General features: G+C 64.1%; 1 protein-coding gene across 3 annotated transcripts in view; it reads left to right on the top strand.

Annotated features, from left to right (window-relative positions):
* The window catches only part of BAHCC1 (BAH domain and coiled-coil containing 1), a 56010-nt gene that overhangs the window by 17773 nt on the left and 10768 nt on the right, over positions 1–27469 (top strand). For 2 of the 3 annotated variants that reach the window (XM_029211888.1, XM_029211887.1), the window contains exons 2-13: positions 1638–1817; positions 11891–12013; positions 15258–17003; positions 17286–17394; positions 17738–17946; positions 18099–18257; positions 18502–18698; positions 18877–19210; positions 20289–21125; positions 25107–25306; positions 25445–25581; positions 26215–26325. In XM_029211888.1, coding sequence (XP_029067721.1) covers positions 1638–1817; positions 11891–12013; positions 15258–17003; positions 17286–17394; positions 17738–17946; positions 18099–18257; positions 18502–18698; positions 18877–19210; positions 20289–21125; positions 25107–25306; positions 25445–25581; positions 26215–26325 — 4342 coding nt within the window. The remainder of the gene's footprint in view (positions 1–1637; positions 1818–11890; positions 12014–15257; positions 17004–17285; positions 17395–17737; positions 17947–18098; positions 18258–18501; positions 18699–18876; positions 19211–20288; positions 21126–25106; positions 25307–25444; positions 25582–26214; positions 26326–27469) is intronic. The other variant, XM_029211889.1, reaches the window with a different exon arrangement.

Below are 27469 nucleotides of genomic sequence, written 5' to 3'. Positions count from 1 at the left end.
GTCCCTGGAGCACAGCAGGGGCCGCCCTCCATCTCCTGCAGGCTCTACCCGCCCGCCTGGGAGTCCAGCACTTCCCTTCCCAGCCCAGAGTCCCCTCCCCTGGCTGGACATGCCTGTGGTCTGGCTGGGGCCCATGGAAGTCCCAGCCTTGCGGTCTGGGAAGTCCCTGGCTCCTGGGCACCTTCGCCCCCTGCCCCTGGGTCCTCTCACGGTCTCCCTTTGGCCTGATACCCACCACAGAGGTCAGTTCACACCTTGGTGCCCGGCAGTTCTCACAGACTCTTCCTCTGAGGCCCGTGGCCAGGAGAGGCCTCCCTCATCCACATGTCTCATTCCCGCACGGGAGTGGAGGGAAGGGGAGGGGAGCTGCCAGGGTCCCGGCGGGGCAGCCCCTCCCTCTCCCCCGCTTCGGGGCCGTGCCGCCTCTCTGCTGAGTCACCGGGTGTCTGGGAAGCTCCCAGGGCCAAGCCAGGCTGGATGAGGCATCACAAATTCACAAATTCCCCCTGCCTCCCGGGCAGGGGAACGGCTGCCCTGCCTCACCTTGGGCCGGGCCTGCAGCCTCCTGGGGCCCCCAAAACCCTTGCAAACCCCGCCAGGCCCCTACACTCAGCCTAATGGGATGGTGAGCCCCCAGGTTCCACTTCCCTGTCCCCTGGGATGGTCCCAAGCTAGGCTCTCTGCCCGTGGAGTAGAGGTGACAAGGTGCAGGGGGCCCTGCCGGGGTGGGGGCTGAGCAGTGCATCCCAGACCACCCACCAGGCACCGGGTGCTGCTCTGCGCAGAGTGCCCTGTGTACATCCTTCCTATGCAATCCCCTGGTCGCCACGGTAACCTGGGGAGGCTTGATCATCCTGGCCTTGGCCACTGGGCTTGGGCAAATAGGGTATACAGTGTCGGAGGGTGCAGGTGGGCAGGCTACAGAGGCTGGCTGCCAGGGGAAACGCCAAGAGTGTCCTGGACCATAAGTGACTGCCTGCATCCCGATGCTGCCGGTCAGGGCCTGACCCTGAGAAACCCTGGGGGCGTTAAAGCAGATCCTGACACTTCCATCCTCAGGCTCCTCTTGCATGTCTCTCTTCCTCTGCCTTGGTTTCTTTTCTTGGTCACCTGGGAGAGGGCACCCCAGTCTGATGAGGTGGTTAACTGGACCTGGGGAGAAGGTTGAAGATGCTGCCTGGGGGAAAGGCCGGCCCTCCCAGTGCCACCCAGGGGGTGGGCAGAGACTGCTGGCACCTGCTGATCCTGGACCTATCCAGGAGGTACATACTCTAGCAGGTCTGCCGGCAGCTAAGAGGCCTTGGCCTGGGAGAGTCAGAGTCAGAGCCTCCGAGTCGAAGGCCCGCCCACAGGGCCACCTGTTTCCTACAGGCCCTGGGGCCCACAGTACGTGGCACCTGGTTGATGGGGGTGGGGGTGAAGGTGCGTCATTCGGCAAAAGTGCCATTCTTGGGGGTTTTGCAGTAACAAGAGGGTGTCAGGGCCTCAGAGGCCTGAGCGGGCAGCTTCTCCCACCTCGGCTTCTTGGCTGTTTGAAGACAGAAGCCCAGGGAGCTTGGGACCTGATAGTCAGCCCTGGAGAAGGGCTCCTTAGCGCTGTCCCTGCCCAGACTCACTCTTGCCCCCTGTGTCCACAGCCGGCAGCCGCCTGATGGGGAACTCTCCGGCTTCCTCTTTCATGGGCAGTTTCCTCACCAGCAGCCTGGGCTCAGCGGCCTCCGCGCATCCCAGTGGCCCCAACCCCTCCCCCTCGGATCAGGCCTACCGTGGCTCCCACCCCACCACCTCCCAGATCTGGTTCTCCCACTCCCACGAAGGTAAGTTGGGGCCGGGGCTCCCAGCCGAACCCCACGGCTGGAGCCACTGACTGTGGTGCCCAGGGCCAGTGGTGAGGCAAAGGGCTCCCCCACTGTGGCTGGCAAGAGTCAGTTGGCAGACTGTGCCAAGCACTCTGGCGAGGGGCTGCCTCCCTGTTGAGGAGGCCCCCACGGGGGAGGTGGTAATTGGTTGGAAACAGGGGGCCAGTCTCGCCAGTCAGTGATCCTGGCCAGATGTGCACCAGAGATGGTCAGAGAGGGAAGAAGGGGGTGGGGCCAGGAAGGCTCTGGGGAGCCGAGGAAATGTGGAACACAGCTGGGCTGGCCGGGCAGGGCTGCGCCCACCTCCTAGACTCGGGGAGGCATGGGCTCCAGATGTGTCAGCTGGGAGGGAGGGGTGGGGAGGAGAGAGCTGTCAGCAGACTCCAGCTGCCACCCTGGGGGCCTGGCCGAGAACAGAGCCCCTCCCGGCCCCTTCCTCCCCCTTGGTTGCAGCCTCATACACACAGTAGGTGCCTCATATGTGTCTCAGGCCTCGTAGCTGGCAGAAGGGCCCCTGCACACCCTTCTAGGACCTTGGGGCTCCCCTTGGCTTTCCCACGGAGGGACAGAGCTCCACACCGCCCAGCTCCCCACTGTCCGCTCAGCCCCTGGGCACTGTGACGTGGGCAGAGGCCCTGGGCCCCAGTGTCCCCCACCCGAGGTTCCTGGTATTGGCTTGGCCACCGCAGCGTGGGAAGGGTTAAACCCGACAGCGGCTGGCACACGGAGAGGTAATTGCAGTTGGCAGCGGGCACAGAGGGCTCTCCGCTCCTGGCACCGGCACCGCCGTAACTCAATGACTGCTGAGCAGCGGGCGTTGTGTTTGCAGAACACGTGGACCCACACACCGCGCCCGCTGCCACCCGCGTTCCAGGCGGGGAGATTAGCGCCCAGTGCTGCTGGAGAGCGAGAGAAACTTCTCTTTGTGCAACAAGAAAGGGGCTGTTTTCCAAACAGGACAGGTGACGAGTGAGGGACAGTTGTTAAAATAATCTGGGCTTTAAGCGCCGTGTGGAGCGCACATGTTGGGCAGGCGATAAGGAGCAGTTCTCCTCCCCGGTGGAGGGGAGGCCGGGCTGGCCCTGAGGACCCAGGTGGGCAGAGCAGGCTCCCTGGCCGAGACACCTCTGCTGCCTGCTTCCCACCCCTGCCTCTTAGCAGCCTCCCCGGGGGAGACCTGGTGCAACAGTGCCAGGCCCTGGTTCAGGGCTTCCTGGGCCGGCCATGGGTGGACCCCACAAGCTCGTGGCACCCCTCGCTCCCCTGCTCTTTCCAGCCCTTCCGCCTTCTGTGGCTGTCAGGCCCACTCCTGGCCCTGGTGGGAGCATCTGGCTCCCAGGACGTCTGTGGGAGGGAGGAGAGGGCCGATTGCTGTGGCGAGGGCAGGGGATACCCACAACAGCCATGTGGGACCACCTCGACCGAAGTAACGGCCGCTGCCCTGCCCTGGCCCAGCCACAGGTGTGTGGGCACAGCCAGGCTGGCTGCAACGGTGGCCCCTGGTCAGGGTCGGGATGGCAGAGCTCTGCGTCAGGAGACATATATCCCCTGCCGCTCCGGCCCACCCTTGGGGACCTTGCCGGCAAGGAGGGCAGTTTGTGGGCAGTGCCACCTGCCCTGGGGCCCGGGGAGAAGGTGCCCCTGTCTTGCCCCTCTGGGGACTGCTGGGGAGAGGTGGGTGGAAGGCAGCCTGCAGATAGCACCCTCAACGGCCTCCAGACACTCACTTCCCCCAGCCAACGGCTGCCTTGGCGGAGCTGCTTGTGGGACACCCCGCCGCCCACAGCCACAGCCTCAGAGCCACCTGGTAGTGACAGTTGTCACCACCCAGTGGGATGGGACCAGCGTGGGGGTAGCGCCCTGGCTGTGCCGGCCCCCTACCCACCCTGCATGTTGGGGAGGCAGCTACTTCGAGGCAAGGGCAGTCTGAGCAGCCCTGAAACAGCCCCGGGTCCTCCTCAGGCTGGACGTGCCCACGGTCTCACGGGGGAGGGCACGCGTGTGGGGCACTGGGCTCAGTGGGCAAACACTGGTGGATGCAGGACAAGGGGAAGCAGATGGGGCCTCCGAGCCTCCCACCTCAACACAGCCTCTGGAACACGGGGTGGGTGGGGAGCAGGGCCCATCCGGGGCTAAAGATGAGTGTGGGAGAGCAGCAGCCCCCGGGGAGAGCACCCCAGCCTGCCGGGTCCCACCTGAGGTAGCTAGTGCATCTGTCCTGGGGACCACACCACCTCCCAGGCCTGTGCCTCGGTCTCCCCCTCACACTCCCCCCTTCTCTGCCTCCGGGTAGGCTGCCCAGCCTGGGATCCCCTTCCTACGGGGTTCCCCTGCCCTCCGCCCTCTGCAGCCTCGCTCCGACAGGCCACGTGGTGTGGCTGCCTCGCTGTGAGCTCCCGGCGTAGAGGCCGGCGGGCGGGCGGGCGGGCGGGGCTGGGCCGAGTGGCAGTGCTTGCTGGCGGGCTGCCCTGGCAGCTTGCCGGGCTGCTAGTTTGACTGGGTGCCAGCTGGCTCCCTGCGTGCCGGGGCCTGTTTCTCTGCCGTGTGTGTTCAGGGGAAAGGGGGGAGAGGTGGGCGGGGGGCACGCGACATGGCTGGAGAGCGGGGGCCGGCAGGCACGGTGGGCTGCCTGGGCGGGCTGCTCAGAGGTCTGACCTCACCCTCATCCTTTCACCACCCCCAGGATGGGTGGGAAGACAGGTGCCTGGCAAAGCCTGCTTGCCGCCCCCTCCCCAGCCTGGGGCTGGTCAGGGCTAGGCCCTTGAAGGGGTTCTTAGCTTAAGGGCAAGGAGGCCAGGATGGGCTCGGGGGATGTCAGCGGGGGCCAGGAGGGTTATGGGCCCAGGCGCCTTTCCACTCCAGGCAGGGCCCCCCAGCTCTCCGTGGGTGGACCCAGTCCACCATCTGTGGGACAACTGCTAGAGCAGGGGCCAGAGCTTCCTGCTTCCCTGGTGGAGCAGCTGGGGTGCAGGAGAAGCACCCCGGAGCTGGAGGAGCCGCCCAGGAACATCTGGCCTGGGGCAGAGCTCGTCTGTGCAGCCCTCGGGCCTCCTGGCCCCCCAGGTTCACCCAAGTGAGGGGTCCTGCCAGAGACTAGACTTTCCCTTCTGGGGCCTGGGGTGGGGTGGGCGGCGGAACTGGCCCAAGGCAGGGGTGAACCAGTGTCCAGCCAGCCTGTCCTGGGTGGGTCCTAGCGGGGGTGGGGTGCAGCACAGCTGGTCCTATTGTCAGCAAGCCTGGCCCCCTCCCTCCCTACCCCACCCCCGGCGGCCTGGTGGGACCACCCACAGGGCCATGAAAGGGGATTCTGTTCCTGGGGGTTCAGCCAGGGAGGGATGGGGGCCAGAGCTGCTGTGCTCCCACAGCCTGGGCTACTTATGGTCTCTTGTGCCACCTGGAGGGGGAGCCTCGAGAGGCAGCAGGTACATGTGCCAGCGCTGGCCGTTAGCCTGGCCTGGCCTCTTTGTCAGAGCCGCACCCGCCCCGGCAGCCACTTCTCCATCCAAGGCTGGGCTGACCTCCAGTGGGGGCAGGGGCTGCACCAAAGAGCCACTGGGCACCCCCTGCTGTTCCCGGCGCCCCAGCTTCCCTGAGCCCTGTCAGCTGTCCCTCTGTCCCCCTCTGTCCCCTCTGAGGCTTCAGGGCTCACCAGGGCTTCTGGGAGCATGTCTGTGTGAGGGACAAAGGTCCCAGCCAGTGTCACCATCTGTGTGTGGTGACACCGTCTAGAGGAGCCCTCCACCAGCCCTTCTCTGAGGCAGGTCCCTGCCCTGGACCTGGTCCTTTTCCTCCAGACCCTGGCAGCTCCAACCCCTTCTCCTGGCCTCAGTTTTCTTGGTGGCCGAAATGGCCTCTGAACCTGCCCCCACAGGACCACTGACGATCACTGCCCCCCAGCCCAGTGAAGATGCCCCCACGTCTAAGCAGCACCCCTCACTCTGCCCACCTGTCCCTGCCCATGCTGGAGGCGAGGAGCTGGGTCAGTGGGAGCAGCTGGCTCCTCTGAGATCTTGGGACAGCATGGGGGAAGGGCCCGAGCTACCCAGATCCAGATGTGGGGATCAGGGCTGCCCTGCCAGACAGGCCCTCTCCCGCCAGCTTCATCTTAGTCAGAAGGAGGCCTGTCCCGTCTGGACCTCTGACCCCCTCCAGAGCCTTCTTGGGCCAGCCCTCCCTGTGACCTTGGCCCCTCACTTGGCCTTGCCTCAGCCCGCCTCCTCATCAGGGTCCCAGCCTCCGGGGACCCCTCTGTCCTTGCAGGTCCCCTGTAGCAACTGTCCACTGCTGGGCCGGGGGCCGTGGTGCCTTCCTGGGCTGACATTGCAGCAGGGGTGTGTGTGGCCAGCCCTGGGCCTGACAGGGCTGGGGAGAGGCCTGGTGTCACATCTGGGTGTGGGGCTGGCTTGCATTGTTCCTGTGGCCCCAAGCCCCGTATCTTAGACACCCCGGGGTGGTGGCGGGGGGAGGTGAGGCTTGGAGTGTGCAAGAAGGCAGTGTGTGGAACCAGGGGCAGGAGGCCTGGGCAGGGGCGGTGTAAGGGTTCCCTCCAGCTGAGCTCCCTGGCAGTCAGAGCTGCCGAGTGGGGTGTTCGTGAGGGTTTGGGAGGTCATGCCAGCTTGTTCCCAGCTCTAAGCTCTGAGATTCTGTTATCTTCTCCATCCTTAGTCCTGCAGCGAGCCCTGGGACCCAGCCCTCCCCAGCACGCAGGCCCTGCTCCCTCGCAGGGACTGCTGCCGAGCCCTGCATCTCTGCTCTGTGCGGCCTGAGCCCAGCTCCTCCCTGCGCAGCACGTGCCAGGAGCCCAGGACTGTCCACAGCCGCCTGGCTCCTGGGCTAGCTGCCCGCTGCTTTTGTTCCAGAGGTGCCCGCGGCAGCCTGGCACCTTCCCCCGGCTCTGAGCCACTCCTCCCGGCCTGGGAACCGACCGAGGCTGCCAGGCCCAAACCTGGGGTGACTGGGGGTCAGTGTATGTGCGTGGTGGGCCAACTCTGATGGGATGGAGTGGAACAGGAATCATCCTGTACCTCCCTCGGGCCCCCACCCCAGCCCCCAACTGTGAGAGGCTGAGGCCTGGCCACTCCCTGAGGGGCCCAGCTTCCAAAGCCGCCTTCAGCCCCAGAAGGGGTCTCGCTAGGCTTCTCCCAGCAAAGCCCAGGGTGGTTGGTCCTGGGAGCTGCACTTTGATGCACGGCCTGGACGCCCATGGGTTCTGACCACTGAAATCCTGAGAGGGCTTATGGACAGAAGCTGGAGTGTTTGGCAAGGAAGAGGGAGGCCATGGGGAGGGGGCTGTTGCAAGGTTACCCACTTCAGATACTAGAGCAGGGGTGGTGGCAAGCGTCCTCCCAACTTGTTGCCAATGCCCCTCCTGTACCCAGGGCAGACATTATTAGTCAATCGCAGCACTTTCTAAACTGCATGTGGATGCAGCCTCAGGATCCTTCTTAATCCAGCATTCTGGGTGGTCGCTACCGTTTAGTAGTCTTACGCACCACAGTCGAAACCCATTGGCACCCTGAGTGAAAGGGGTGTCACATGGGAGAGAGCCAGCACCCAGTTAGTGTTGGGCATTGGGTCGGGACCCCTAGCCTGGCACGTGTGGCAGAATTCAAAATGACAGGAGTGTGCAGGGCCCCAGGAGCAAGGGTGGTTTGCCTAGGTGTCTGCGGGGATTGCTGTGGGTAGAGAAAGGATGGGATCTGTCAGGGCTGGCAGGACATGGGTGGGGGGATGGCGTGGTCTGGTGGGGCTCTATCCAGAGGGGCTTTAGCCTCTGCTGAGCCCTGGAGGGTGGCCCCGACCCAGAGGAGATGGGTAGTTGAGATGGTCCGATCCGGGTTTCCCAGAGCCTGCCCAGAATGGCTGGCTATGTAAAAGGATGGTTCCTGGTCCCAGGGGTTGGGGGCTCAGCCAGTCATGTTGTGGGCAGCTGCCCTTGGGACCTGATGCCAGAACCCTGCTGGCAGCCCCTGGCCTTAACTCAGGGCTCAGTGGTGGGGAGAACTTTCTAGCAACTTGAGCCTCCAGAGAGGTGGCAATGTCTTTGTCAAGGTGGCATGGGGGGCAGGGGGCATCCGTTGCAGAAGGCCTTGCCCTCGTGGGTGTGCGTACAGGGAGCTGGGGCAGGACCCTGGTAGCATGGGGGTGATCAGAGCCCTGTGCGTCAGGCCCCTGGAAGAGTTTGCTAAGCCTTCAGTGTCTGCACTGAGCTCTGTGGGCCTGGGGGTGGGGATCTCGAGGGACCCTGTGGTGGGAGGTCCCCTGACCCCCACCCCGCTCTGGGGATTCTGGTCCTCTGTTGGCTGGCCATGCACCCCCCCCCAGGACCTGGCCAGGAGCACTCCCACCATAGGGGATGCTGGGGGCGGGGTGCCGGGGCGTCCCAGCAGCCCAAGGGCCTGGTCTGTGCTGCCCCTGCCCTGCTCAAGACTGCTTCCACTTCATTGCACCTCATTAGGTGCTGATGGCGTCAACCTTTTGTCCTCGGTTGCCACTTATGTCACAGGATTGGGTTGCCTCCTGGCGACTCAGAGCGTGGGGCCAGGATGGGGGGCATCCTCAGTGAGGTGTTCCCTGAGGCCCAGGGCCTCTCCCCGGAGCTCACCAGGGGCCTCCAAGGCTCCGAGGGCAGCAGGGCCCAGGGATACAGCGTGGGCTCGTGTGTCAGTTGGGGTGATCACAGTAGCCCGACCTCAAGGGGTGTGAGGGCCTGGGAATGATGGGGTTCTGGACCACACCACCCCTGAAAGAGTACTGGGTAGAGGAACTCTGACACCCGTCCCCTGCTCCCTGAGCCCTCTCCAGAGCCCCGCACTACCACCACGTTCTCCTCTGCAGAAGCCCCTTCGAGAACCAGGCATCTCCCAGGCTGGACGCAGCGGCCCTGGCTTCTGGTTTCAGAACAGCTGCTCTGATTCATGAAAATCATTTTTTATTTTCTTCTTCAGTTCAGAGAGTACAGTCTTGTTGGGAAAAGAAAGGGTCCTTTCTGTGGCTGGGCTGGAAGGACTTCTCCCCTTCCTCCCTCGCTGCCCCCCACCCCAGATACCCACCCGTCCGGGCCTCTTTCCTCACACTCGCCCCGGCCGCCCCACTCAGCCCTGGCCCATGCCCCCTCTGCTTCTTCTTCCGTCTCCCCCAGCTGCTCCCTCCTTCCTCCCTGAACCTTAATTCCCCTTCTGGGGTCCCAGAGGGTGGGGCTTCAGGCAGGCTGGAGATGGGGGAAGGGCCCCTGGTAGAGTTCTGTCCCCTCATCCCTGGCCACCATCTCAGGGTCAGAAGTGGAAGGACGTGCGTGGCCATCGCCCTCCCACTGCCCCCAAAGGGTGCGGCAGGAAGGAGCCCACCACTTGGCCAGCTGAATGCCTGCTCCCCGGAGGGCGGGTGGGCGGGAGGCCCAGACCTCCCGAGGGGTCATGGGGGTCTGTGCCTGGGAAACGGCGTCTGGGAAGGAGGAATTTACAGACTTCTGTTTACCAAAACGAGGCCCCGTAAAACATTTAACAGCAGCCAATTAAAGGAGGACAGCTGTGGTGGTTTAACCACTCCCCATACTACACACACAGGCCTCTGCCCCCCTGCCCCGGCCCGCCCCCACCCCCGTCCGGCTCTCGGCTTTTGTCAAGTCTTCCAGGAGCTGCGTTTAATCTAGGGAACATCTGCTCCAGATGTGTCTCTGCACACAAACCAGGCCAGTTGGCCAGGCTCTCCGAACTCAGCCGTGCCCTCGCAGGAGGGGGCTGCAGGGGGACAGGCCTGGGGGGCGGTGGGCACCTTCCCTGCGTCCTCAGATGGGCCTGGGATGTGAACCCCCAGTGGGGAGACGTCTTGGGACTTCTCAGAGCTTTCACAACGTGCACGCTGGTGGAGAGCCTCCGAATGGGGCTGGCACGGGCCGTGTTCTGCGTGGAGCACCTCTTGCGGATAGCGTTCCAGAGCTTGACCTCAGATCCCCTGGGCTAGAGAACATGACACTGCGTCATTAGGGCTGAACGGTGGCTACTGCCGAGGGGGCTGCCAGGAGCAGGGTGCAGGGTGCGCCATTTGGACTGGGGGCCTTGATCCTGGGGCATCCCAGAGTGTCCCTGTTGGATGCCTGCCCATTTCCCATTCTGAGTGGTACTCCTGGGGCTCCTCGTCCATCCCTACCTCTGAGCTGGGTTCCACAGCCCCAGCCACGCTGGCATAGCTCCCCCTCAGCCTCAGACCTGCCAAGGGGCCTCTGGGCCCCGCATGCTCACGGTGAGCTCCAGGGCTGCCCCCCATGCCCCCACAGATGCCCCCAGCGCTGAGACAGAGCCGGCCTTCGCTCTCCATCCCAACAGCTGCAGCAACATGGCAGGCCGGCCTCCGGGCCTCTGAGGGCCTGGGGGCCTGGAGGTCTGTGCTATGGCTCTGAGCCTCCCCTTCTGGAAAGGTGTTTGTCTCGTGTATTCTGTGGAGTGGAGCGGAACGTGCGGCCACGAGTTGCCACAAGGAGTTCCACTGAAACAGCAAAGGGCTCCTGTCCTAAAAGGAGTTTGGAAAACAGTTAATGAGCAGGTTCACACGGAACTCCCTGACTCAGACTCGTCCGTAACTTCAACACGATGCACTAAGTGGGGTGCTGGCACCCCTGCTCCCCAGGCATGGGGCTCACAGCTCCCTTGTTTCAAGGCACAGTTATGACCTTGTTCAAACACTTGCCCTGCGACCCGCGCCTTCCCCTCGGGGACTGCTGCCTCAGGGCCCTGCTCCAGCCCCTCCCTCTCCCTGTCCCTGAGGCCACTGCTCCCTGGGGAGACCCGGTGATTCCTACTCCCTCGTCAAAGCCCAGGAGCCCCAGAAGTCAGGTGGGAAGCCGCTCCCAGCAGCCGGTCACTCTTGGGACAATCATGGGGTCCCCAAGACAAACTCTTCTGGGACTCATTTTCCATGGGGAAAATGTTCAGAGCATTAGCTCAAAGCATGAGTTGTGGAGTAAGACAGCATCCTGCCCACCCCAGCCCAGCCGACTCGGCCATCCCAGCTGCAGGCCCTCCACCCACCCCTGCCCCCTCACTGCTGGGCCTGGTGGGGAAGGACCAGCTGTGAGGAGCCACATTCCAAGTGGCTGGTAGCTCTGGGCATCCAGCAGACACACCTCCCCTGGATGTGCCTGGCCAGGACGTCAGTGCCTAGATGGGCCTCCCCGGCCAAGTGTTAGTTCTGTCTGTCTTCATCCCTTCTGGGGGGCAGGGTGTGTGTCCCAGGTGGCCAGAGCGAGGTCCAGGGTGTGGCTGGTGTTCCTGTGCTGGGCAGGGCCAGGCCAGGAGGACAAGTCCAGGCCCCTCAGAGGGACAGAGAGGGGCCTGCTTGACCTGACTGGGAAGCTCCAGGGAGGGTCTCAGGCTGGGGACCAATGCAGGGAACTCTCCTGGGGGCGATGCTGCCACGGCTGGGCACCAGCTCCTTTTGCAGATCTCACAGCACAGAGGAGGCCCGGCTGGTGGAGAGCCCCATACCTGCGGCCTCCAGCAAGGCAGAAGAAGCCTGTCACACCCAACTAAGTCAGCCCCGGGGTGTGGGTCACTGACCCCAGAGCTGCTTGCTCACCTGGAGGCTATGGATGGTGCAGGCCCAGGTCGTGTCCAGCCCTGCCCCTCCTGGCCAGAAGCTCAGCCAGGGCTGCAAGGGCCTCTGCCCACTGTGTGTGACCACCGCGTCTCCCTCCTCCCAAGACGCTCTCCAGAGCCCCTTTTGTTGCCCTGCCTCAAAGCTCCCGCACTGCTAAGTGCTGCTGGGTGAGAAATCAAAGGCTCCCTCCTCCATCCTCCACTCTCTCCCCAGCCCATCAGCAATTCAATTTGTGCCACACCGGAGGGATGGTATTAGTCGAGTCAGAGTTAATATGATGTATTGATGGGTTGATTTCCCACCGGCGGGCTGCACGCACCAGGCTCCACGGGGCATCGCTCCCGGGCCACCCACCAGCTTCTCGCCTCCCTGGGGTCAGGGCGGGTGCGAGCCTGGGGCCTGGAGGTGCCTCTACAGCTGTCTCCTTGCTTCTCTAGCTCCAGGGTACCCCAGATTTTCAGGGAGTCTGGCATCTACCTTCCTACCCATGAGCCACTTGGATCACCATGGAAACAGCAATGTTCTCTATGGGCAACATCGTTTCTATGGAACCCAAAAAGGCAAGTGCTGGTGTGGGGCCGTGAGGGATCGTGTGTGGCCTGGGGCACAGGTCATCCTGGAGGGGTGGAGGGCAGGACTGGGGGCTTCTGGCGTGCCAGGTAAAGGTGGCCAGCCTGGGTGAACCCTCACCTCCAGGTCTCAGGCCACGGCAGGGATAGGGGCTGGAGGAGGGTGGGCCTGCTTCTCAGGCCGCTGGAGACTTTGAACTGCAGGGCCCAGGACCACAGCCAAGCAGCAGGTTACATGCCGGGGTCAGGCGAGCTCGCTGAAAACACAGCCGTGCTCCCTGAGCTCTCGTGGCTCAGATGGAAGCATCGCAAACAACCGTGGCCCTGAGGGGTGGCACCCAGGTCCCTCAGCACCTGGCCTTTTGCTGTAGCACCCCCCGCCCCGCCCCAACAGGGGTCCCAGGGACATCGGGTGGGAGTAGGGAAGGCCCCCCAGAAGCCTGTACTTCGTGCCTCACCAAGCTAGGCAAGACGGGGCCCAGGACCCACCCCACACCTGGGCCTGAGGTCAAGACAGGGCAGGGGAGGGGTGGCGGGGGGGTGGGGGCGGCAGCAGGGAAGGGGGGCAATAGCGTGTCCCCAGCAGACAGAGGAACATCTACCCTGTTGGCAGGAGGTGTCGCTGGAGAGCGGATGCTGAGGTTGAGGCTTTGCTGATGAGAAGGCGGGGTTGGTGGAGCCGTGGGGAGGGCATTCCGTGAAGAGGGCATGCTCACGCCATGCGCACACACACACTCACACGTCTGCGTGCAAAGGCCCAGCCTCAAGGAGCCTGTGGGAGATGTAGCCACCTGGAGATGAGACAGGTGTGGGGAGTGGCCTGAGGCCTTGGTGCCCTGTCTCCAGGATTTTCCTTGGTGGGGTGACGTCTCATTTGCATTTTATAAAGATCTTCTGGGGGTGGTGCCCAAGAAGCTGGGGCAGAGAGATTTTTCGGTTAGTTACTGTGTTTAGATGACAAATAATGGACTTGAATGGGGACATGGGATCCCGTGGGAGACCTGAAATGGGCATGAGGGTCAGGGGGTTCCCAGATAACCCCCCATTTGTGGCCCAGGCTGTAGGAGGGCGGCGCATCTGCAGAGGAGCAGTTCAGAGGGGAGGGGTGAGTTCAGCTTCCATGCAGAGGGACTGGGGGACCTGCCTTCCCAGGGGTGACTGGACATTCATGGTGGGGGGTCAGTGCTAGAGGGGCGGATTAAGAGGTTGACCCAGGCCAAGGAGAGGGACCACCTGGGTAAGGAGGGTGGATAAGGACAGAAGCAGCTCCGGGGAGCCCAAGGAGCCCCAAGATCAGGGCTCTGAGCGGGGGTCGGCTTCAGGTGGCAACCGCTAAGCAGGAGAGAGTCCTGAAGGGTCTCACAGAAGGAAGGGGACCCCAGAGAGGTGACCCTGCGAGGCAGGTTGGGGGCGGGCCTGTGGCCAGCCCTCCTGCCCTTCCACCGCCGTCCCCAGTCCCTTCTCACAGCCTCCCACTCTGTGACCTCAGCTTGTCTATGTCCTGGAGCCCATCTTGCATCTTTGTCCAGGCAGGGCTAGGGAAGGCCTTGGCCCAGCCCAGGGCTGGCCAGCTTTGATTGGTGCAAGTAAGACCCTGCCTACAGACAGGGCCAGGAGAGCTCCCCAGCCCCATCAAGGGTAGGGACAGACGCTGGACGCTCCCAGGGAACCAAGTCTCCTCGGGGCTGGAGGCCAGGTGCACTGCTGCCCAGAGGACAGCCCCCCGCAGGCATCCGGCTGAGTGCCTCAAACTCCCATATCAGCGCAATGTGTGCTGCTGGCAGTGCGTGTCAGGAGCAAGCAGGTGGTCCCAGCCCCAGAAATCGGACCCACAGCTAGCGACCCCCTCCAGGGTGTGGGCCACTGGCTTCCAGGAGCACTCACTGGCTGGTGGCCTCCGGCTTTCACAGTGCTGTGGTGGAGCCCCACCCAAGAACACTTTGGTTTTGGAAATTGAGCTAATTAGGTTTAGCTATACTCTTCCCCCTTGCTTTAATTAGCAGGAAATTGACAAGTAAGTTACATGACTCAGGACGGTTCTACAAATTCTGAAGGTTTCTTTTGTTCCCTCTCTGCTCCATGCCATCCAGGGTGCCAGCTGGGTGTAGATGGGGTTGGCCCCCCAGGGTCCCCAGAGACAGGCTTAGGGAGCTGTGGGTGTCCCCAGGGCTGGCTGGGGACCCAGGTAGAGAGCAAGGCACCCCAGGTTGAGGGCCCATGCTGGACAGCAAGCCATGGCCCAGTGCAGGGAGCTGGGGGTACACCTACCACCCACCCAAGCTGGATGGGCCCAGAGCTGTAGAGGCATTGAGAGCCCATAGTGGACTAGGTGGGGACGGCCATCTGGGACCATTTTCCTTTCTTTAAATGATCATCCTAGCCCCCCAGCCTGGCTGGGGGCCTCCCAGGGTATTCAGGAGGTAGGTGGGCCGGGTCCTTCACACCCAGCCCATTCTCAGACACATACCTGCCCTGGGCCTCACTTCCTCCTGGGGGTCTTAGCACTTACAGGGGGCTACTAAAGGTTGTCCACTTTACTGTCCACAGTGCACGGTCCTGCTTACAGGGGCGTCTCTCAGGCAACTCTCCACGTGGCTGGGCATCCTGAGCTGTGTAGTGACCACATCACACCACATGCTGTCCACTTAGCCATTCCCCAACTGTGAGCCCACAGCCTCCGTAGCTTTTAAGGTTCTGACGGCTGTTTGTAAAGACCCAACCAGTTTACACTCCCCCAGCATCGTGTGGGGTTGGGGGAGATGCCCGTGGCCCCAGACCTCACCCCCTGGCTCTGGTCAGGGCACACTGCCGCCCACTCCTGCCTTCCCTTCACTAATCTCCACGGGTACAGCCGGGCACAGGGGCTGGGCTCTTTGCAGCTCCCATCTCCTAGGGGCTGAACATAAGTCAGAAGCTCTGGGGCATGGGGAGTCAGTGTTTAATGGGGACAGAGCTTCAGACTGGGACGGTGAAGAATCCTGGAGACGGACGGTGGTGAAGGTGAAGGCTGCATCGCACGAGGGTACTAATTACCACTGAACGGCACACTTAGAAATGGTTAAAGCGCTGACGTTTACATCACGTGTATTTTACAATTACAAACCTTCCTCATAAAGTACCAGTGGGTCAGTGTCAGCTGGCAGTGGGGAGGCACCTGGCACAGTGTCTTGGGGGCACTGAGCCCTCCAGCCTCTGCCCCAGGCTTCCCGGTGACCTCAGCTCTCTCGGCACACAGATAACTTCTACCTGCGCAACCTGCCGCCCCAGCCCACGCTCCTGCCCGCCAACCACAACTTCCCCAGCGTGGCCCGGGCCGCCCCTGGCCACCCCATCGGCTCCTGCAGCCGTGACCGGGGCGAGGCCGGCCACCTGCAGAAGGGCACCAAGGAGTTCGACCGCTTCCTCATGGGCAAAGAGAAAGCCGGCAAGGCGGCTGAGGGCAAGGATCGGCCGGCGGTGGAGGAGGACGTCGTCAGGGGGCGGCACAAGCTGGTGCTGCCCGTACCGGGGGACTCGCACTGCAAGGAGGGTGGCGTGGCCCGGGGTGCCTGCGAGGGCCGCCCCAAACACCTGGCCTCCTGCCTTCTCAACACCAAGGTGCTCGACGGTGAGCTGGGCAGGTCCGCGCTGGCCAGCTGTGCGGGGGGGGTGCTGGGGCGGCAGGGTGTGGGCGTGCCGGCCTCCGGACGCTGCACCAAGGAGGCAGCCGGCCCCGTGGAGCCTGGGCCAGCCTTCGGCGAGTGCCTGGAGCGGAGGCAGCTGCTGCACCGTGCCGTGCCCTACACGGTGCCGTCTGGCCTGCCTGCCGGGCCGCCCCCACCCCTCAGCACGGCCGCCGGCTCCTTCCCCTGCCTGCAGCTGCATGGGGGCCCGGATGGGCTCTGCCCCCTGCAGGACAAAGCCCCCCGGGACCCAAAGGCCAGCGGGCCCACCTTCGTGCCTTCCGTGGGACACCTGGCCGACAAGAGCCGCCCGTTCCAGGTGGCCGAGGCCTGTGCCGTGGCGGGTGAGGGCAAGGACCGGCACCTGGATGGGGCTGCAGTGCCTGACCGTGCTGCGCTTTATGGGGTCTCCTATGCCCACCTGAAGGCCGAGGGCAAGGGCGAGCGGCGGCCCGGGAGCTTCGAGGCGGCCCTCAACCCCCGGCTGAAGGGCCTGGAGTACCTGGACAGCGCAGGCCCCGAGGCCCCCTTCCCGGGGCTCCCCAAAGCAGGTCTGGACAAAAGCGGCTACTTTGAGTTACCCGCCCCCTCACAGGACTGCGCCCGGCCAAGTCACCAGGACCCGTTGGGCGGGAAAGTCACCCAGGCCTGCTGCACTTTAGACAAGACTGCCAGCAAGGAGACCCCTGTGGGTGCCCCCGGGGCCCAGAAGGTGGCTCGTATCCGGCATCAGCAGCAGTCGGTGGCCCCCGAGGTAGAGCCGGGGGGCAGCGGGGCCGAGGCCAAGCGCAAGTCTCTGGAGCTGGCGTCTCTGGGCTACGGCGGGCCGCCCCCGCCCCCCTGGAGTGTCCAGTCGGGCCAGGGGGCCACCATGGCCATTAGCGAGGAGTGCAAGGCTGGCGCCTACCTGGACCCCTTTGGCGGCACCCTGCAGCAGGCTGCCCTTCTGCCTCAGGACCTGCCCGCCCCGCCTGACGAGGTCTCGGCCATGAAGAACCTGCTCAAGTACAGCAACCAAGCACTGGTCGTCGGCCAGAAGGTGCCCTTCGTGGGCCTGGGGGGCCTGAAGGCCAGCTGTGCCCAGCAGGACGGGAAGTTCCCAGCCTCCAAGGGCACAGGCCAGGCCCCCGGCGACATGGAAAGGCCCGACTGTGCCCGAAGCCGAGAGCACGACGCTCCGCATGGCGATGGGGAGGTGCGGCAGCCGCCTGTGGGCATTGCAGTGGCCTTGGCCCGGCAGAAGGACACGGTGAGCCGGGCGGAGTCAGCCTACAGTGCCAACACAGGGCGGCAGGGCCGGGCAGCCCCCGCCTTCAAAGGTATGGCCCCTCCACAGAGAGGGAGGCGTGGGGCTGTGTTGCTGACCTGCCCTCATCCACGCACCTGAGGCTCCCAGGGCTGGGCCCTGGGCCTTTGTGCCCATCACCTCCCCATGTCTCCAGGCCCTCCCAGGGCTGCCCTGCCCTGCCCCTTCCCTGCGAGGGCCACGGGTCAGGAGACCCTCTCTTAGTTCGTCGGCCCCCCTGGCTCGAAGTAGGGTTCCTGCTGGCTCCCCAGCCGCCCCAACCCTCGCCCCTTTCTACCATCTCTAACCTGTGCAGCTGGCGGTGGGCCCCGCTCCGCCCACGCTCTGGACCTGGAGGCCGAGGAGGAAAGGGTGCGTCTGTGCGAGGACCGCTTGGGGCTCGCCGGCCGTGAGCTGCTGCTGCAGTAAGAACCGGGCTGCAGCCTTCGGGGTGGGGTCTGGGCCGTGCCTCTGGGCTCACCCGATATTGCCGTGTGGGATTAAGTGGCCGCGGTGTCAGGTTTTGTGGCCTGTCTTGGGCACAGCTGTGTACCCACCCCAGGCTTTGCTGGGGTTTCTGTCCCTGTTGGAGGGAGTTCTGCTAACTCCCCCTCCCTCCTCTGCTAATTCCCCTTCTGCTGGGGGACTGCTGCTGGGACAGATACCTCTGGCGCTGAGTGTGACCCCGAGGGGTGAGGGGTGAGGTGGAGGAGCTGGGCCAGGGATGGCAGCTGTGCTGAGCCCCCACCCATCCCCCGTGACGTACAGGGACAACAAGGACCTCGTGGAGTTCGCCCGGATCCACCCGTCAAGCGGCTGCCCTGGAGACCTGGCCCCCCATCTCATGATCGCCGGGGGCTCCTCCCTGCAGAGCAGCCAGCTGGGCGGGGACCCAGCCCCCCATCCCCACCCTGCCCACCCCCCCTGGCTGCCCCGCACCCGCAGCCCCTCCCTGTGGATGGGGGGACATTCCTACGGTCAGTGCTCTGAGGGCAGGTAGGGGTGCATGGGGCAGGACAAGAGTCCTGGCCGGGCGTGGTGGTCATTGCTGGCCTGGGGCTGACAGCCCTCAGCCTGGAGCCCTGCTTCCTGCCCCGCTCTGCCTGACCTCAGTGTCCTGTCTCCCCAGGCCTCGGGCACCCTGCCCTGCACCAGAACCTGCCCCCCGGCTTCCCTGCGTCCGTGCCTGGCTCCATGCCCCCCGTCTTCCCCCTCTCCCAGGACGCCCCCACACAGCTCGTCATCCTGCCTCCTGAGCCCACGCCCCACGCCGCCCCCCATGCGCTTGGTAAGGGCCTCCCGGGCCAGGCTGCTCGCGTGTGCGGCTGTCAGAAGTGGGTCTGAGGAAGGGAGCAGCCCCACACGGGGGTAGGGGAAGGGACAGGGAGGCAGGCACCCGGCCAGAGCCCGGGAGGCAGGTGCGAGGCGGTCGAGCGGGAGGTGAGGGCTGGCAGAGGCCAGCTCGGTGGCTGGGATGCAGCCCGGCGCTCTGTCCCCGCCGGGGCTGACGAGCCCTTTGGCCTGGCCCACAGCTGATGTCATGGACCAGGCTTCACTGTGGCCCCCCATGTACGGGGGCCGGGGCCCTGCCTCCCACATGCAGCACCCAGGCCAGCTCCCTGTCTACTCGCGGTCCCAGTTCCTACGGCAGCAGGAGCTCTACGCCCTGCAGCAGCAGCAGCAGCGAGCCGCTCAGGCTCTGGAGCAGCAGCGGGCCACCCAATTCCAGGTACCTGACCCCTCGGCCACACCCAGCTGGGACCCAGGGCACTGCTGGCTGCCTCTCTGCTGCAACCTGGCCTGGCCCAGGAGTCCCCACTGCACACTCCCCCCACCCCTGCCCCACGCTGATGTGATGCCCTGAGCAGGGGGCCCAGCCGGGCTGATCCTCTGCCCCAACCCAACAGCAGAAGCCTGAGGACCGCCACCTGGAGCTGGAGGAGTCCGCCCAGGAGAAGGCCTTGAAGTCCACCCACAAGCCAGTTGCCTTAACCCCCACGGCCAAGGGCACCCCCTCACCCGCCACCGCAGGCCCTGCCAAGCTGTCACCCTGCTGCCACTCTCCCGCCCCGAAGCCCCCTGCCGCCAGCTGCCCTACACCACCGCCGCATCCTGGCGCCCCGTGCACTTTATCCGTCTGCCCCACCGGCAGCCCCGGGCCAGGCTCCAAGCTGCCCAGCGCCGAGGAGAAGAGTGGGGAGGGCCAGCGGCCCGGAGCCGACCTCAACACGTTGGAACCAGGTGAGAGCGGGCGGCACTGGGCTGGCCTTGGCCTGCCCCCCTCCACTCAGGCCTGTCACTTGTCTGGTGGGCAGAGCTGAATGGGGGGCAGGGCTGCCTGGCTTAGCACCTTCAAGGGTGTCCTCACCGACCCAGTCCCCCCAGTAGGGCCTGGGGCAAGGTCGCCTGTCCCCCTGCTCTTTCTCTTCCTTCTTCTCCACAGTCCTTCTGGGGGACCCACAGGGGAGGTACTCAGGGCCCCCGCCCCTGGCAGATGGGGCAGGATGAAGGTCAGGCCCAGCCGGCTGGCACTGGAGCCTTGTGGATAAGGAAGCGCCTGGCCTGCCGGGGACAGTGGCAGGACCACAGGGCAACAGGCACGAAGCTGGGCAAGGGAGCTCATCCTCACTGTCAGGGCCCAAAATGCCACCACTTGGGCCCAAGGCAAGGAGAGGCAGCCTGTGGTGGAGGGTCCAGGCCCGGCCTCGGCCTCTGTAGCTGCCCTCCCACCCTCCGCCCCCCAGCTCCTCCACAGCTATTTGATTCTCTCTGAATTAGGCTGAGAGTGTACACGGGAAGCCCGTGTGGCGAACATAAAATTCGTCCCAGTTCCACAAGAAGGAGGCTGAAGCCATCCGAGGTTGTTGGGTTTTTTTTTTAGAGTTTTTTTCCTTTTTTTTTTCTTTTATTGTAGTTAATGGGGCATAATGCCTCCGACAGGCTGCCAGCTCGTTCTGGTTCAGGGAAAGCCCTGATTCAAGTATCTTGTTTTAAAATCCCCCTTTTCTGGTTAGCCACACTACACAGACCAGAGATGGCCTCCAGGGACCGCCATGGACCCCCCCCCCCCCGCACGAGGCAGTGGCCCGAGCTGGGGAGCACACAGCTGTCCTGGCCAAGGAGGAGGGCCTGGGGGCTTCCCCTCCTGCACCCGGTGCTCCCCTGCTGCCCCCCTCAACATACCACGTCCCCATTCCTGCCTCACACATTTCACAGGCAGAGGGTTGGCTGGGGACCCTCCCCGCCAGGTGTGGGTCTGAGGTGTTTGAGGTCACCCTCACCCCCAGCTGCTCTCTCCTGACAGCGCCCTCTTTTGCAGACCTGCCTCCCGGATACACGTGCCCTGCGGCCGGCTCGGGCTTCTCTCTGCCCCGCATTGTGCACTCATCTGACCTCTCGGACCCCGAAACTATGCAAACCGCCCCGCCGGGGGCCCAGCCTGAGCTGGCCAGGACGTTCCCACCCGGGGAGCTGGGCCCACACAGCCCCCAGAACCTGGAGGAGCCTGGGCTGCCCTCAGGGGCCAGGGAGGCCACCCAGGACCTTGCCGCACACCCCAACCCTGCCGAGCGGGGACCCCCGGGGAAGGCAGCGGACCCCAGCCCACTGGAGGGGCTGCGAGAACTGCGGTGTGGGACCCTCCTCGAGGGAGGGGGCCCTGAGGCCACTGGCCAGGCTGATTCTACTCAGGGAGGGGCCCAAGAGGAGAGGACCACAGAGGAGGGACGGGAGGAGGGAGAGCAGGGGCCCTCGTTGGGGGCCAGCCCCCAGGCCATGGAGCAGCCAGCAAGGAGCCTGGGTGCCCCGGATCAGGCCAAGCCGGGCGAGCAGCAGGCCCCTGCAGAAGCAGAGGCGGAGGAGGCGGCCAAGTTCAAGGAGGCCGAGCTGGAGGAGGAGGAGGAGGAGGACTGGGGGCTGACTCCCGAAAACAGCCAGCCACCCAGGGAGCTGCCGGGTCTGGACGCCCTGGTGGCAGCCACCATCAACCTGGGGGATCTGCCCGCTGTCAGCCCACTGGACCCTCAGCCCCCCACTGTCCCTGGGCCACCCAGCACAGCTCCCCTGCCCCGTAGCTCAGGGATTCATGGCATTGCCCTGCTCAGCGAGCTGGCCGACCTGGAAATCCAGCAGCAGAGGACTGAGCCAGACCTGCAAGGTAAGCCCCATCCCTCCGGAGCCCCAGGAGCTGGACCCTTGGGCATAGGCTCAGGGTCAGCCGGCCAGTGGCCTTCAGCCCTGCTCCGTTGTCCCCACAATGTGGCCCCTTGTCAGGAAACCAGGCAGGTGTGCCCACACGGTGTTACCCCCAGCCCTGGCTGCAGGATGAGCCATGGGGTAGGGCCTCAGGGCCAGGCCTACACCCTGACGACAGTGTCAGAAAGGTGGCTGTGGACATTCACGATGCCCTGAAGGGGCTTGAGGGTGTCTCCAGTTTACACACAAGGATGCCAAGGCCCACAGGGGTGGGGGTGAGGGGGTCAGGTCACTAAACTACGGCCTCACAGCCAGGAAGCGGGTAGGAAAAATGGTGCTCTCGCTATAAGCTTTCACTTCCTTGGGTTTTGCAGCTTCCGAACCTAGCCTGCACGGGGCCCAGCTCAGGACGTGGCAGCCCTCGCCTCCCAGGCCCCGGGGAGGTGGCACCCCCCACGTCCCCCTCAGCCTCACTAGGCCTTGGGGCTGACCTGTGGGACAAGATGCTCCTGGGCTCCCTGCACCCTGCCCAAGGTCCCCAGGGTGCCAGCCCAGGGCTGGTGCCGCCCTGACTCGGACCAGAGCCCAAGGGCCAGGTGTTTGCTTAGGCCTCTCTAGCACTTAGGTCCCCCACAGGGACCCCTCCCAGGCGCTCCCTGCCGGAACCCCTCAGGCGGTGGGGGGAGCACCCCCAGCCAGGCTTTGTGCCCTGTTGATATTTATAGAAAGAACCCAACGAAGTCCTCAGCTGGCCCACTCGTTTTCCCACCGCGTGAAGCTCTCCACTGCCCACTGCCAGCCACCAGCACCTCTTGTGCTGCGTGGAGATACGTTCTTGTAAAGTTAATTTCCCTGAAGGTCTCTGTGTCACTCCTCTCTTGTCTGACCAGAGGGGCCACCACTGTGCTGAAGAGAGTAAGCCGGGGAGCCCTTGCCGGTCAGGAACTCTCGGAGGGCCTCGCTTGGAGCTGTAGCGTGAGGCGGGGCTGCCCCAGTCAGGGCCTTGCTGCCCAGAGCCACTGCGTGAGTGTGGCTGGCGTGAGGGTGCACTGAGCAGGCTGCCGGGCGCCATGTGTGTGGCCACCGGTCTGTGCATGTGAATGCCTACTGGACCCGTGCCCATTCATTGCATGGATGCTCACGTGTAGACCACGTGTGTCCCATTGTGGGTATTGCAGCTGCCAGCCCAGGCCAGGCCCTGCTGCCACTGCTGGGTCTCCACCCAACCCTTCCCTTCTGGAACCTTCAAACCCCCCTCTCCCCTCCTGTTTCTCCCAAGACCCCCGCCCTCCCCTCTTGGAGCCCTCAGGCCTTCACCCTCCCCTCCTGCTGCTCCCAGGCCCCCACCCTCCCTCTGTCCCAGTTAATTGGCCCGTCTGCGCAGCCTCTCAGCTCTAGAGCCGTTCCCTGCAAGCTCAGTGACTGCTTTGCCTGAAATTACTTAGGAAATCAGCTCATTTTCTGAGCAAGAGGCAGGACTCACAGACAGAGGAGGCGGGAGAAGACCATGCCGGGAACAGGCCAGGGTACAGAGGGGAGAGGGAGGGGTAGAGATCCAGAGGGACATCGGGGCCTCCTGCCCCCTCCTCCCAGAGGAGACCCCCTGAAGTACCTCCCAGGCCAGGCAGAGCTGGTGAAAGGCCAGGTGGCAGCCCCTGAGAAGTGGGGGTGAGGAGGTAACCAGGTTCTGAAAGGTGACATGGCCCCCAACTCCCATAGCCGGGCCGGGTGGAGCTGGTGTTCAGGTCCCGGGCTCTTTGCTCCCAGGCTGGGGCCAGCCCCACCCTCACTGATGTGGGCGTCCAGAGCCCTCACATCCCCCACTAGTAGGACTTGGCCGCAGGACCCTGGCTTATCCCCCACCTGGGCTCAAGTCCAGGGAGCTCAGTGGGCAGGCTGCCCAGCCCGCGTACCTCCATCGCAGGGGGGCAGGGACTCAGGCCCCAGATGGAGCCCTGGGGTGGGAGGGAGTCGGACACTTCTCTGGCCATTCACTTGGCTGGCGTGGATGGTGGGGCCTGCCTGCAAGGGCCCATCCCCAAGACACCCAAAATGCTCCACTCTGCATTTGGAGGGGCCACTGGGGGGCATGGTGCCCACTGGGCTTCCCATCCACCCTGGAATTTTGGGAAGGCCAGGCCCTGTCCCTTCCGGAGTATGGTTGCCCCTTGTTCCTGAGTGACCCACCTGGTTTAGGTGAGTCAAGATCCCAGACCCCCCTTTTGAACTTTCCTGCTGACCTGCACCCCTCCTCCCATCTTCTCCTGGCCCCAACAGCTTCTACCGGCCTGGCTGGTTGGGGGAAGTCCAAGCCTTGGCCCTCTTCTGTGCCTGTGGAGCCCTCAATCTGCCTGGACAGCCCAGCCCTACATCTCTCCCGGGACAGGGATTATAGACCCCCGAGGCTTGGGGGTGGGGCTGTTATTGTCTGCCGCACAGCTCCCTGAACTGGAGAGCAAGGCCGGTTGTTGTCTGGAGGCCAGAGAAGAACCCAGCAGCACCGCCACCCCCGCCATCTCCCCGAGCCCACCATCCCCTCGCAGAGCTCACCCTGCAGGACTTTGCAGTCTCAGCAGGCTTAGCCTGAGGAGTGGGGGCCGGGGTGGGGGGGCTTCAGGGAGGAACAGAGGGGCTTCCTAGCAGTCACAGTAACCCCAAGAGATGAGGAGACCCTGTGGAACTTTTAGCTGAAATGGGGCTTGCAGATATCCCTGCCCCAGCTGGAGATGGGAGGAGAAAGCCCCCCCAGCGCCTCCCCCACCTTCCCAGGGCACCTTTGACCCAGCAACCCACCTCTGGCCTTGACCCAGCACTGCGTACAGAGGGTTGAACTTCCGGTGTCCACCTGTGCTTTGTCCCATTACTGAGGGTGGGTCACCATGATAGCTCCATCAAGGCTATGGCTGGGCACTTCCCCTTTTGTAGTTACTAAGTATTTCGTGGGGAGGGACTTTGAAATGCTGTGATATCCCCTTCCTCTTCAAACATTGGATTTATTTATCTATATCAGTGTGACTTGTGGATTTTTATTCGCTTCAATCCGTTATAATTTGTCACTGTCACTATTTAATTTTGGTGATTGAATTATCTCAGATTTGGCCCCTTCAGCTGGATCATCCTCTGAGAACTTCCTGTGTTCGCAGCTCACCCCGAACGTCCCAGTCCCTGGAATCAGCCATTTCTCCAAGGAGCCCAGTTCCCTTCCTCAGAGAATTTTAGAAGCCAAGTTCAGGGTGCTAGTTGTGCTCGTTGCTACTGGGGTGTTGCTGCTCTCAGGCCTTCTCAGAGGGCAGAGCTGGCTGTGTGTTCTAGAAATCACGACTGCCCACTGACACCTCCAGCTCTAGGCACCCTGTCTGACCCCACAGGGCTCATCCTGGCTGATTCCTTCCCTAGCTGTAACTCCTCATACGATCAGCCCACCTGTGCATGCCCAACCCCCATTTCTGCCTCCACCCTCTCCCCATGGTTGCGCTCAGTCCCAAGTCTCCACTCCAGGCCTGTCCCCTGGATGGACACTGCCCTCCACTGGCTCGGCTCTGACCCTGCACTGGGCCATCCCTCCCCACCCACTAGGGCTGACTCTCCGGGTTTTCATGGATCTGGAAGAGGGCAAAAATGCAAGGCAGTTTCTGTTAAGAGCATAACAAGCCACGTGCCTAAATGGTTTGGGCACTGTCCTGAGGACTTGTGCCATCCCAACCGGCCTGGCCCACAGTAACCAAGGGTGACGCCTCTCCCACCCAGACCAGAGGCGAGCGCCAGGTGCCCATCTCCTTGTTCCAGGCCGCCTCACTCTGCCTATCTCAGGGAGTCCGGCTGCCTCCGGGCGTCTGGGGGTGGGGGGTGGGTACACGGGGTAGGAGGGAGTAGTCTGGGCTGTGCTGAGATGCAGGCTGATATCAAGAGCCTCTCGCGCACACTGACCCTCATGCCCCTGCAGAGGAGGAGGACGTGCTAGCCTTCAACCTGCAGCGCCTGGCCACGCTGGCCTCAGCCTGGTCCCTGGTAGAGGCTGCTGGCCTGGACAGCCCCGCCTCCTTGGCCCAGCCCTCCACTGCCGACTCCTGCAGGGCTCCCATGCTCACCCCCCGTATGCAGATCCTGCAGCGCAAGGACACCTGGACCCCCAAGACCAAGCCTGTGAGTGGGGAGCCCTGGTCGCCCCCATTGCCCAGTGCCGTGACCTGGGGGAGGCCTCGAGTGCCCAGGCTGGCCACCTGCCCACCCCATCTTGGCCCCCTAGCTGGGCTCACAGGCCCCTGTGCCCCTGCCTACCAGGTATGCCCACTGAAGGCTGCCATCGACCGGCTGGACACACAGGAGGTGGAGATGCGCGTGCAGCTGGCGGAGTTGCAGAGGCGCTACAAGGAGAAGCAGCGGGAGCTGGCCCGGCTGCAGCGCAGGCATGACCATGAGTATGGCCCAGGCTGGCAGTGGGGCGGGGAGGGCTGGAGCGTGGCTTGTGGAGACACCCCCAGTTCAGGCACTGGGGCAGATGTGGGCACAGCCCAGCCCAGGGCCACCGGCTTGTGGGAAGAGGTCAACCTGTGTGTGCTGGGATGAGCTGGGCCAGAAGTGGGGGCCTGGGAGGGTCCCCAGAGGTAGTGGAAGGTTGAGGCGTTCACTCAGTGGAGAAACCAAGGGAGAGTGGAGGGGTGGAAGAACCACCCAACAGAGACTGGTGCAAGGCAGAGGCCGGTCCTCATGATAGGGGGGCAAAGGGTGAGAATAGTGGTGTCTGAGAGGGGGCTGGGAGGCCGGGGCAGGATTGGGGTGTGGGAGGGCGGAGGGAACCCCTAAAGTTGCCGTAGCAGTGCGGGGAGCTCACCTGACTGGAGTGTGCAGGACGGCTGGAACTGGGAAGCAGGGATGGTGGGGGCAGCGGGGACGCTGGCTCAGCCTTGCCCTCTGTTTGGGGACCATGCTCCCGCCAAATCTTGGGAGGGCCCCCCCCCGCCACAGCCCCCAAGGGTATTGCCCTCTCCTGGACCCCTGTCAGGGAGCCAGGACAGGCGTCAGCCTCTGACCACCCCTCCTGTTGCTCCCAGGAGAGACGAGAGCTCGCGGAGCCCTGCCAGGCGAGGGCCCGGCCGGCCACGGAAGCGCAAATACTCCAGCTTGCTGCCTGCCCTGCGACCCAGCGAAGGCAAGAAAGTCAAGTGAGTCTTGCATGCGTGGGCCCCGTGGGGTGCGTGGGGCCGGAGGTTACTCAGTGGCGCTGGGCTGGCCCAGGTGCCCTTGAGGCCCGGGCAGTGGGGGCTGGGCTCCTCTCTGGCTTCCGTGGCCGCTGGGCCTCCGTCACAGCTTCTCCTGAAGATCCAGAACCCCGGGCCAGCCGCGGTGGGGAGCGTCTGGGGCACTGAGCCCGTAGCAGACAAGCCCCTCCCCCTAGGCCTGGGGCATGGCCGCACCAGCTCCACGCACCTGGCCGTGGCCGGCTGGGGCCGTGGCATCCCTCCTGCCAGGCCCCAGCCCCAGCCCGGCCCCACGAGTGCGAGGCGGCGTTGCGTAAAAACCTCTTTATCTGCACCGTATAGAGTCGTTGGTCACGCTGCGGTGCTGCGCGCGGCTGCCGGCGCGCGGTTATTATCCATTACCCGCCCGGCGCAGTCATTTGCGCACTCCCGGGCCTGGTATAATTGTCCTTCTCGGCTACAAATTGCCTCTCCCGGCAGGCCCATTTGCATAAATCCTCGAGCTCCTCCAAACACGATTGGCGCGGCGTGTGCGCACTGCATCAATCCTGATGATTTGGTAATAATAGTTAAATCGGCACTAAATGGTTCCTTCAATTAAGACAGAGGCAAAAAATTAATCTCAGGGCTTTATGTCACAAAACATTAGCAAACGCGGAGAAGGTTACAGGGAGGGGAGTTCGCGTAGGCTGCTGCGGACGGGGAGGGGATGCACCATATGGCTGGGGGGCCTCCCCAGGGTGTCCCTCCGCCCTGCCCAGGTGTCACCCGGCGGGGGCTCCAGGGCCCTCCCTTTGAGGACCAGCCAGAGCTGTAGGGGCTGCTGGCTAAGACCAGGGCCTGGCAGGGGGCCCTGTTGGGGAGCCCCTGGCGAAGCTGCCCCATGCTTTGCTCGAGCCCGCCTGGCGCCAAGCCCCTGCCTGACCCTGGAAGCCCCATCCTGGTGCTTGCATTGTGGCCACTTTCTCCACTGACCTGAGAAAACAGGCCCTGGCTGGACGAGGAAGGAAGCCAAGGCCAGGGCCCTCCCTTCCTAAGGATCGGGGTTCCCTACCGCCCTCCCCCATCTCAGGCTCCTGCCCACTCTCCATCCCTCTGGGGGGCCCTG

This window comes from Monodon monoceros, unplaced genomic scaffold, assembly GCF_005190385.1.
Source record: "Monodon monoceros isolate NGI ecotype Baffin Bay Population unplaced genomic scaffold, NGI_Narwhal_1 Super_Scaffold_9, whole genome shotgun sequence".
Lineage (NCBI taxonomy): Eukaryota > Metazoa > Chordata > Mammalia > Artiodactyla > Monodontidae > Monodon > Monodon monoceros.
The sequence above is the reverse complement of the archived record's forward strand: the minus strand, read 5'-3'. Positions and strand labels throughout refer to the sequence as shown.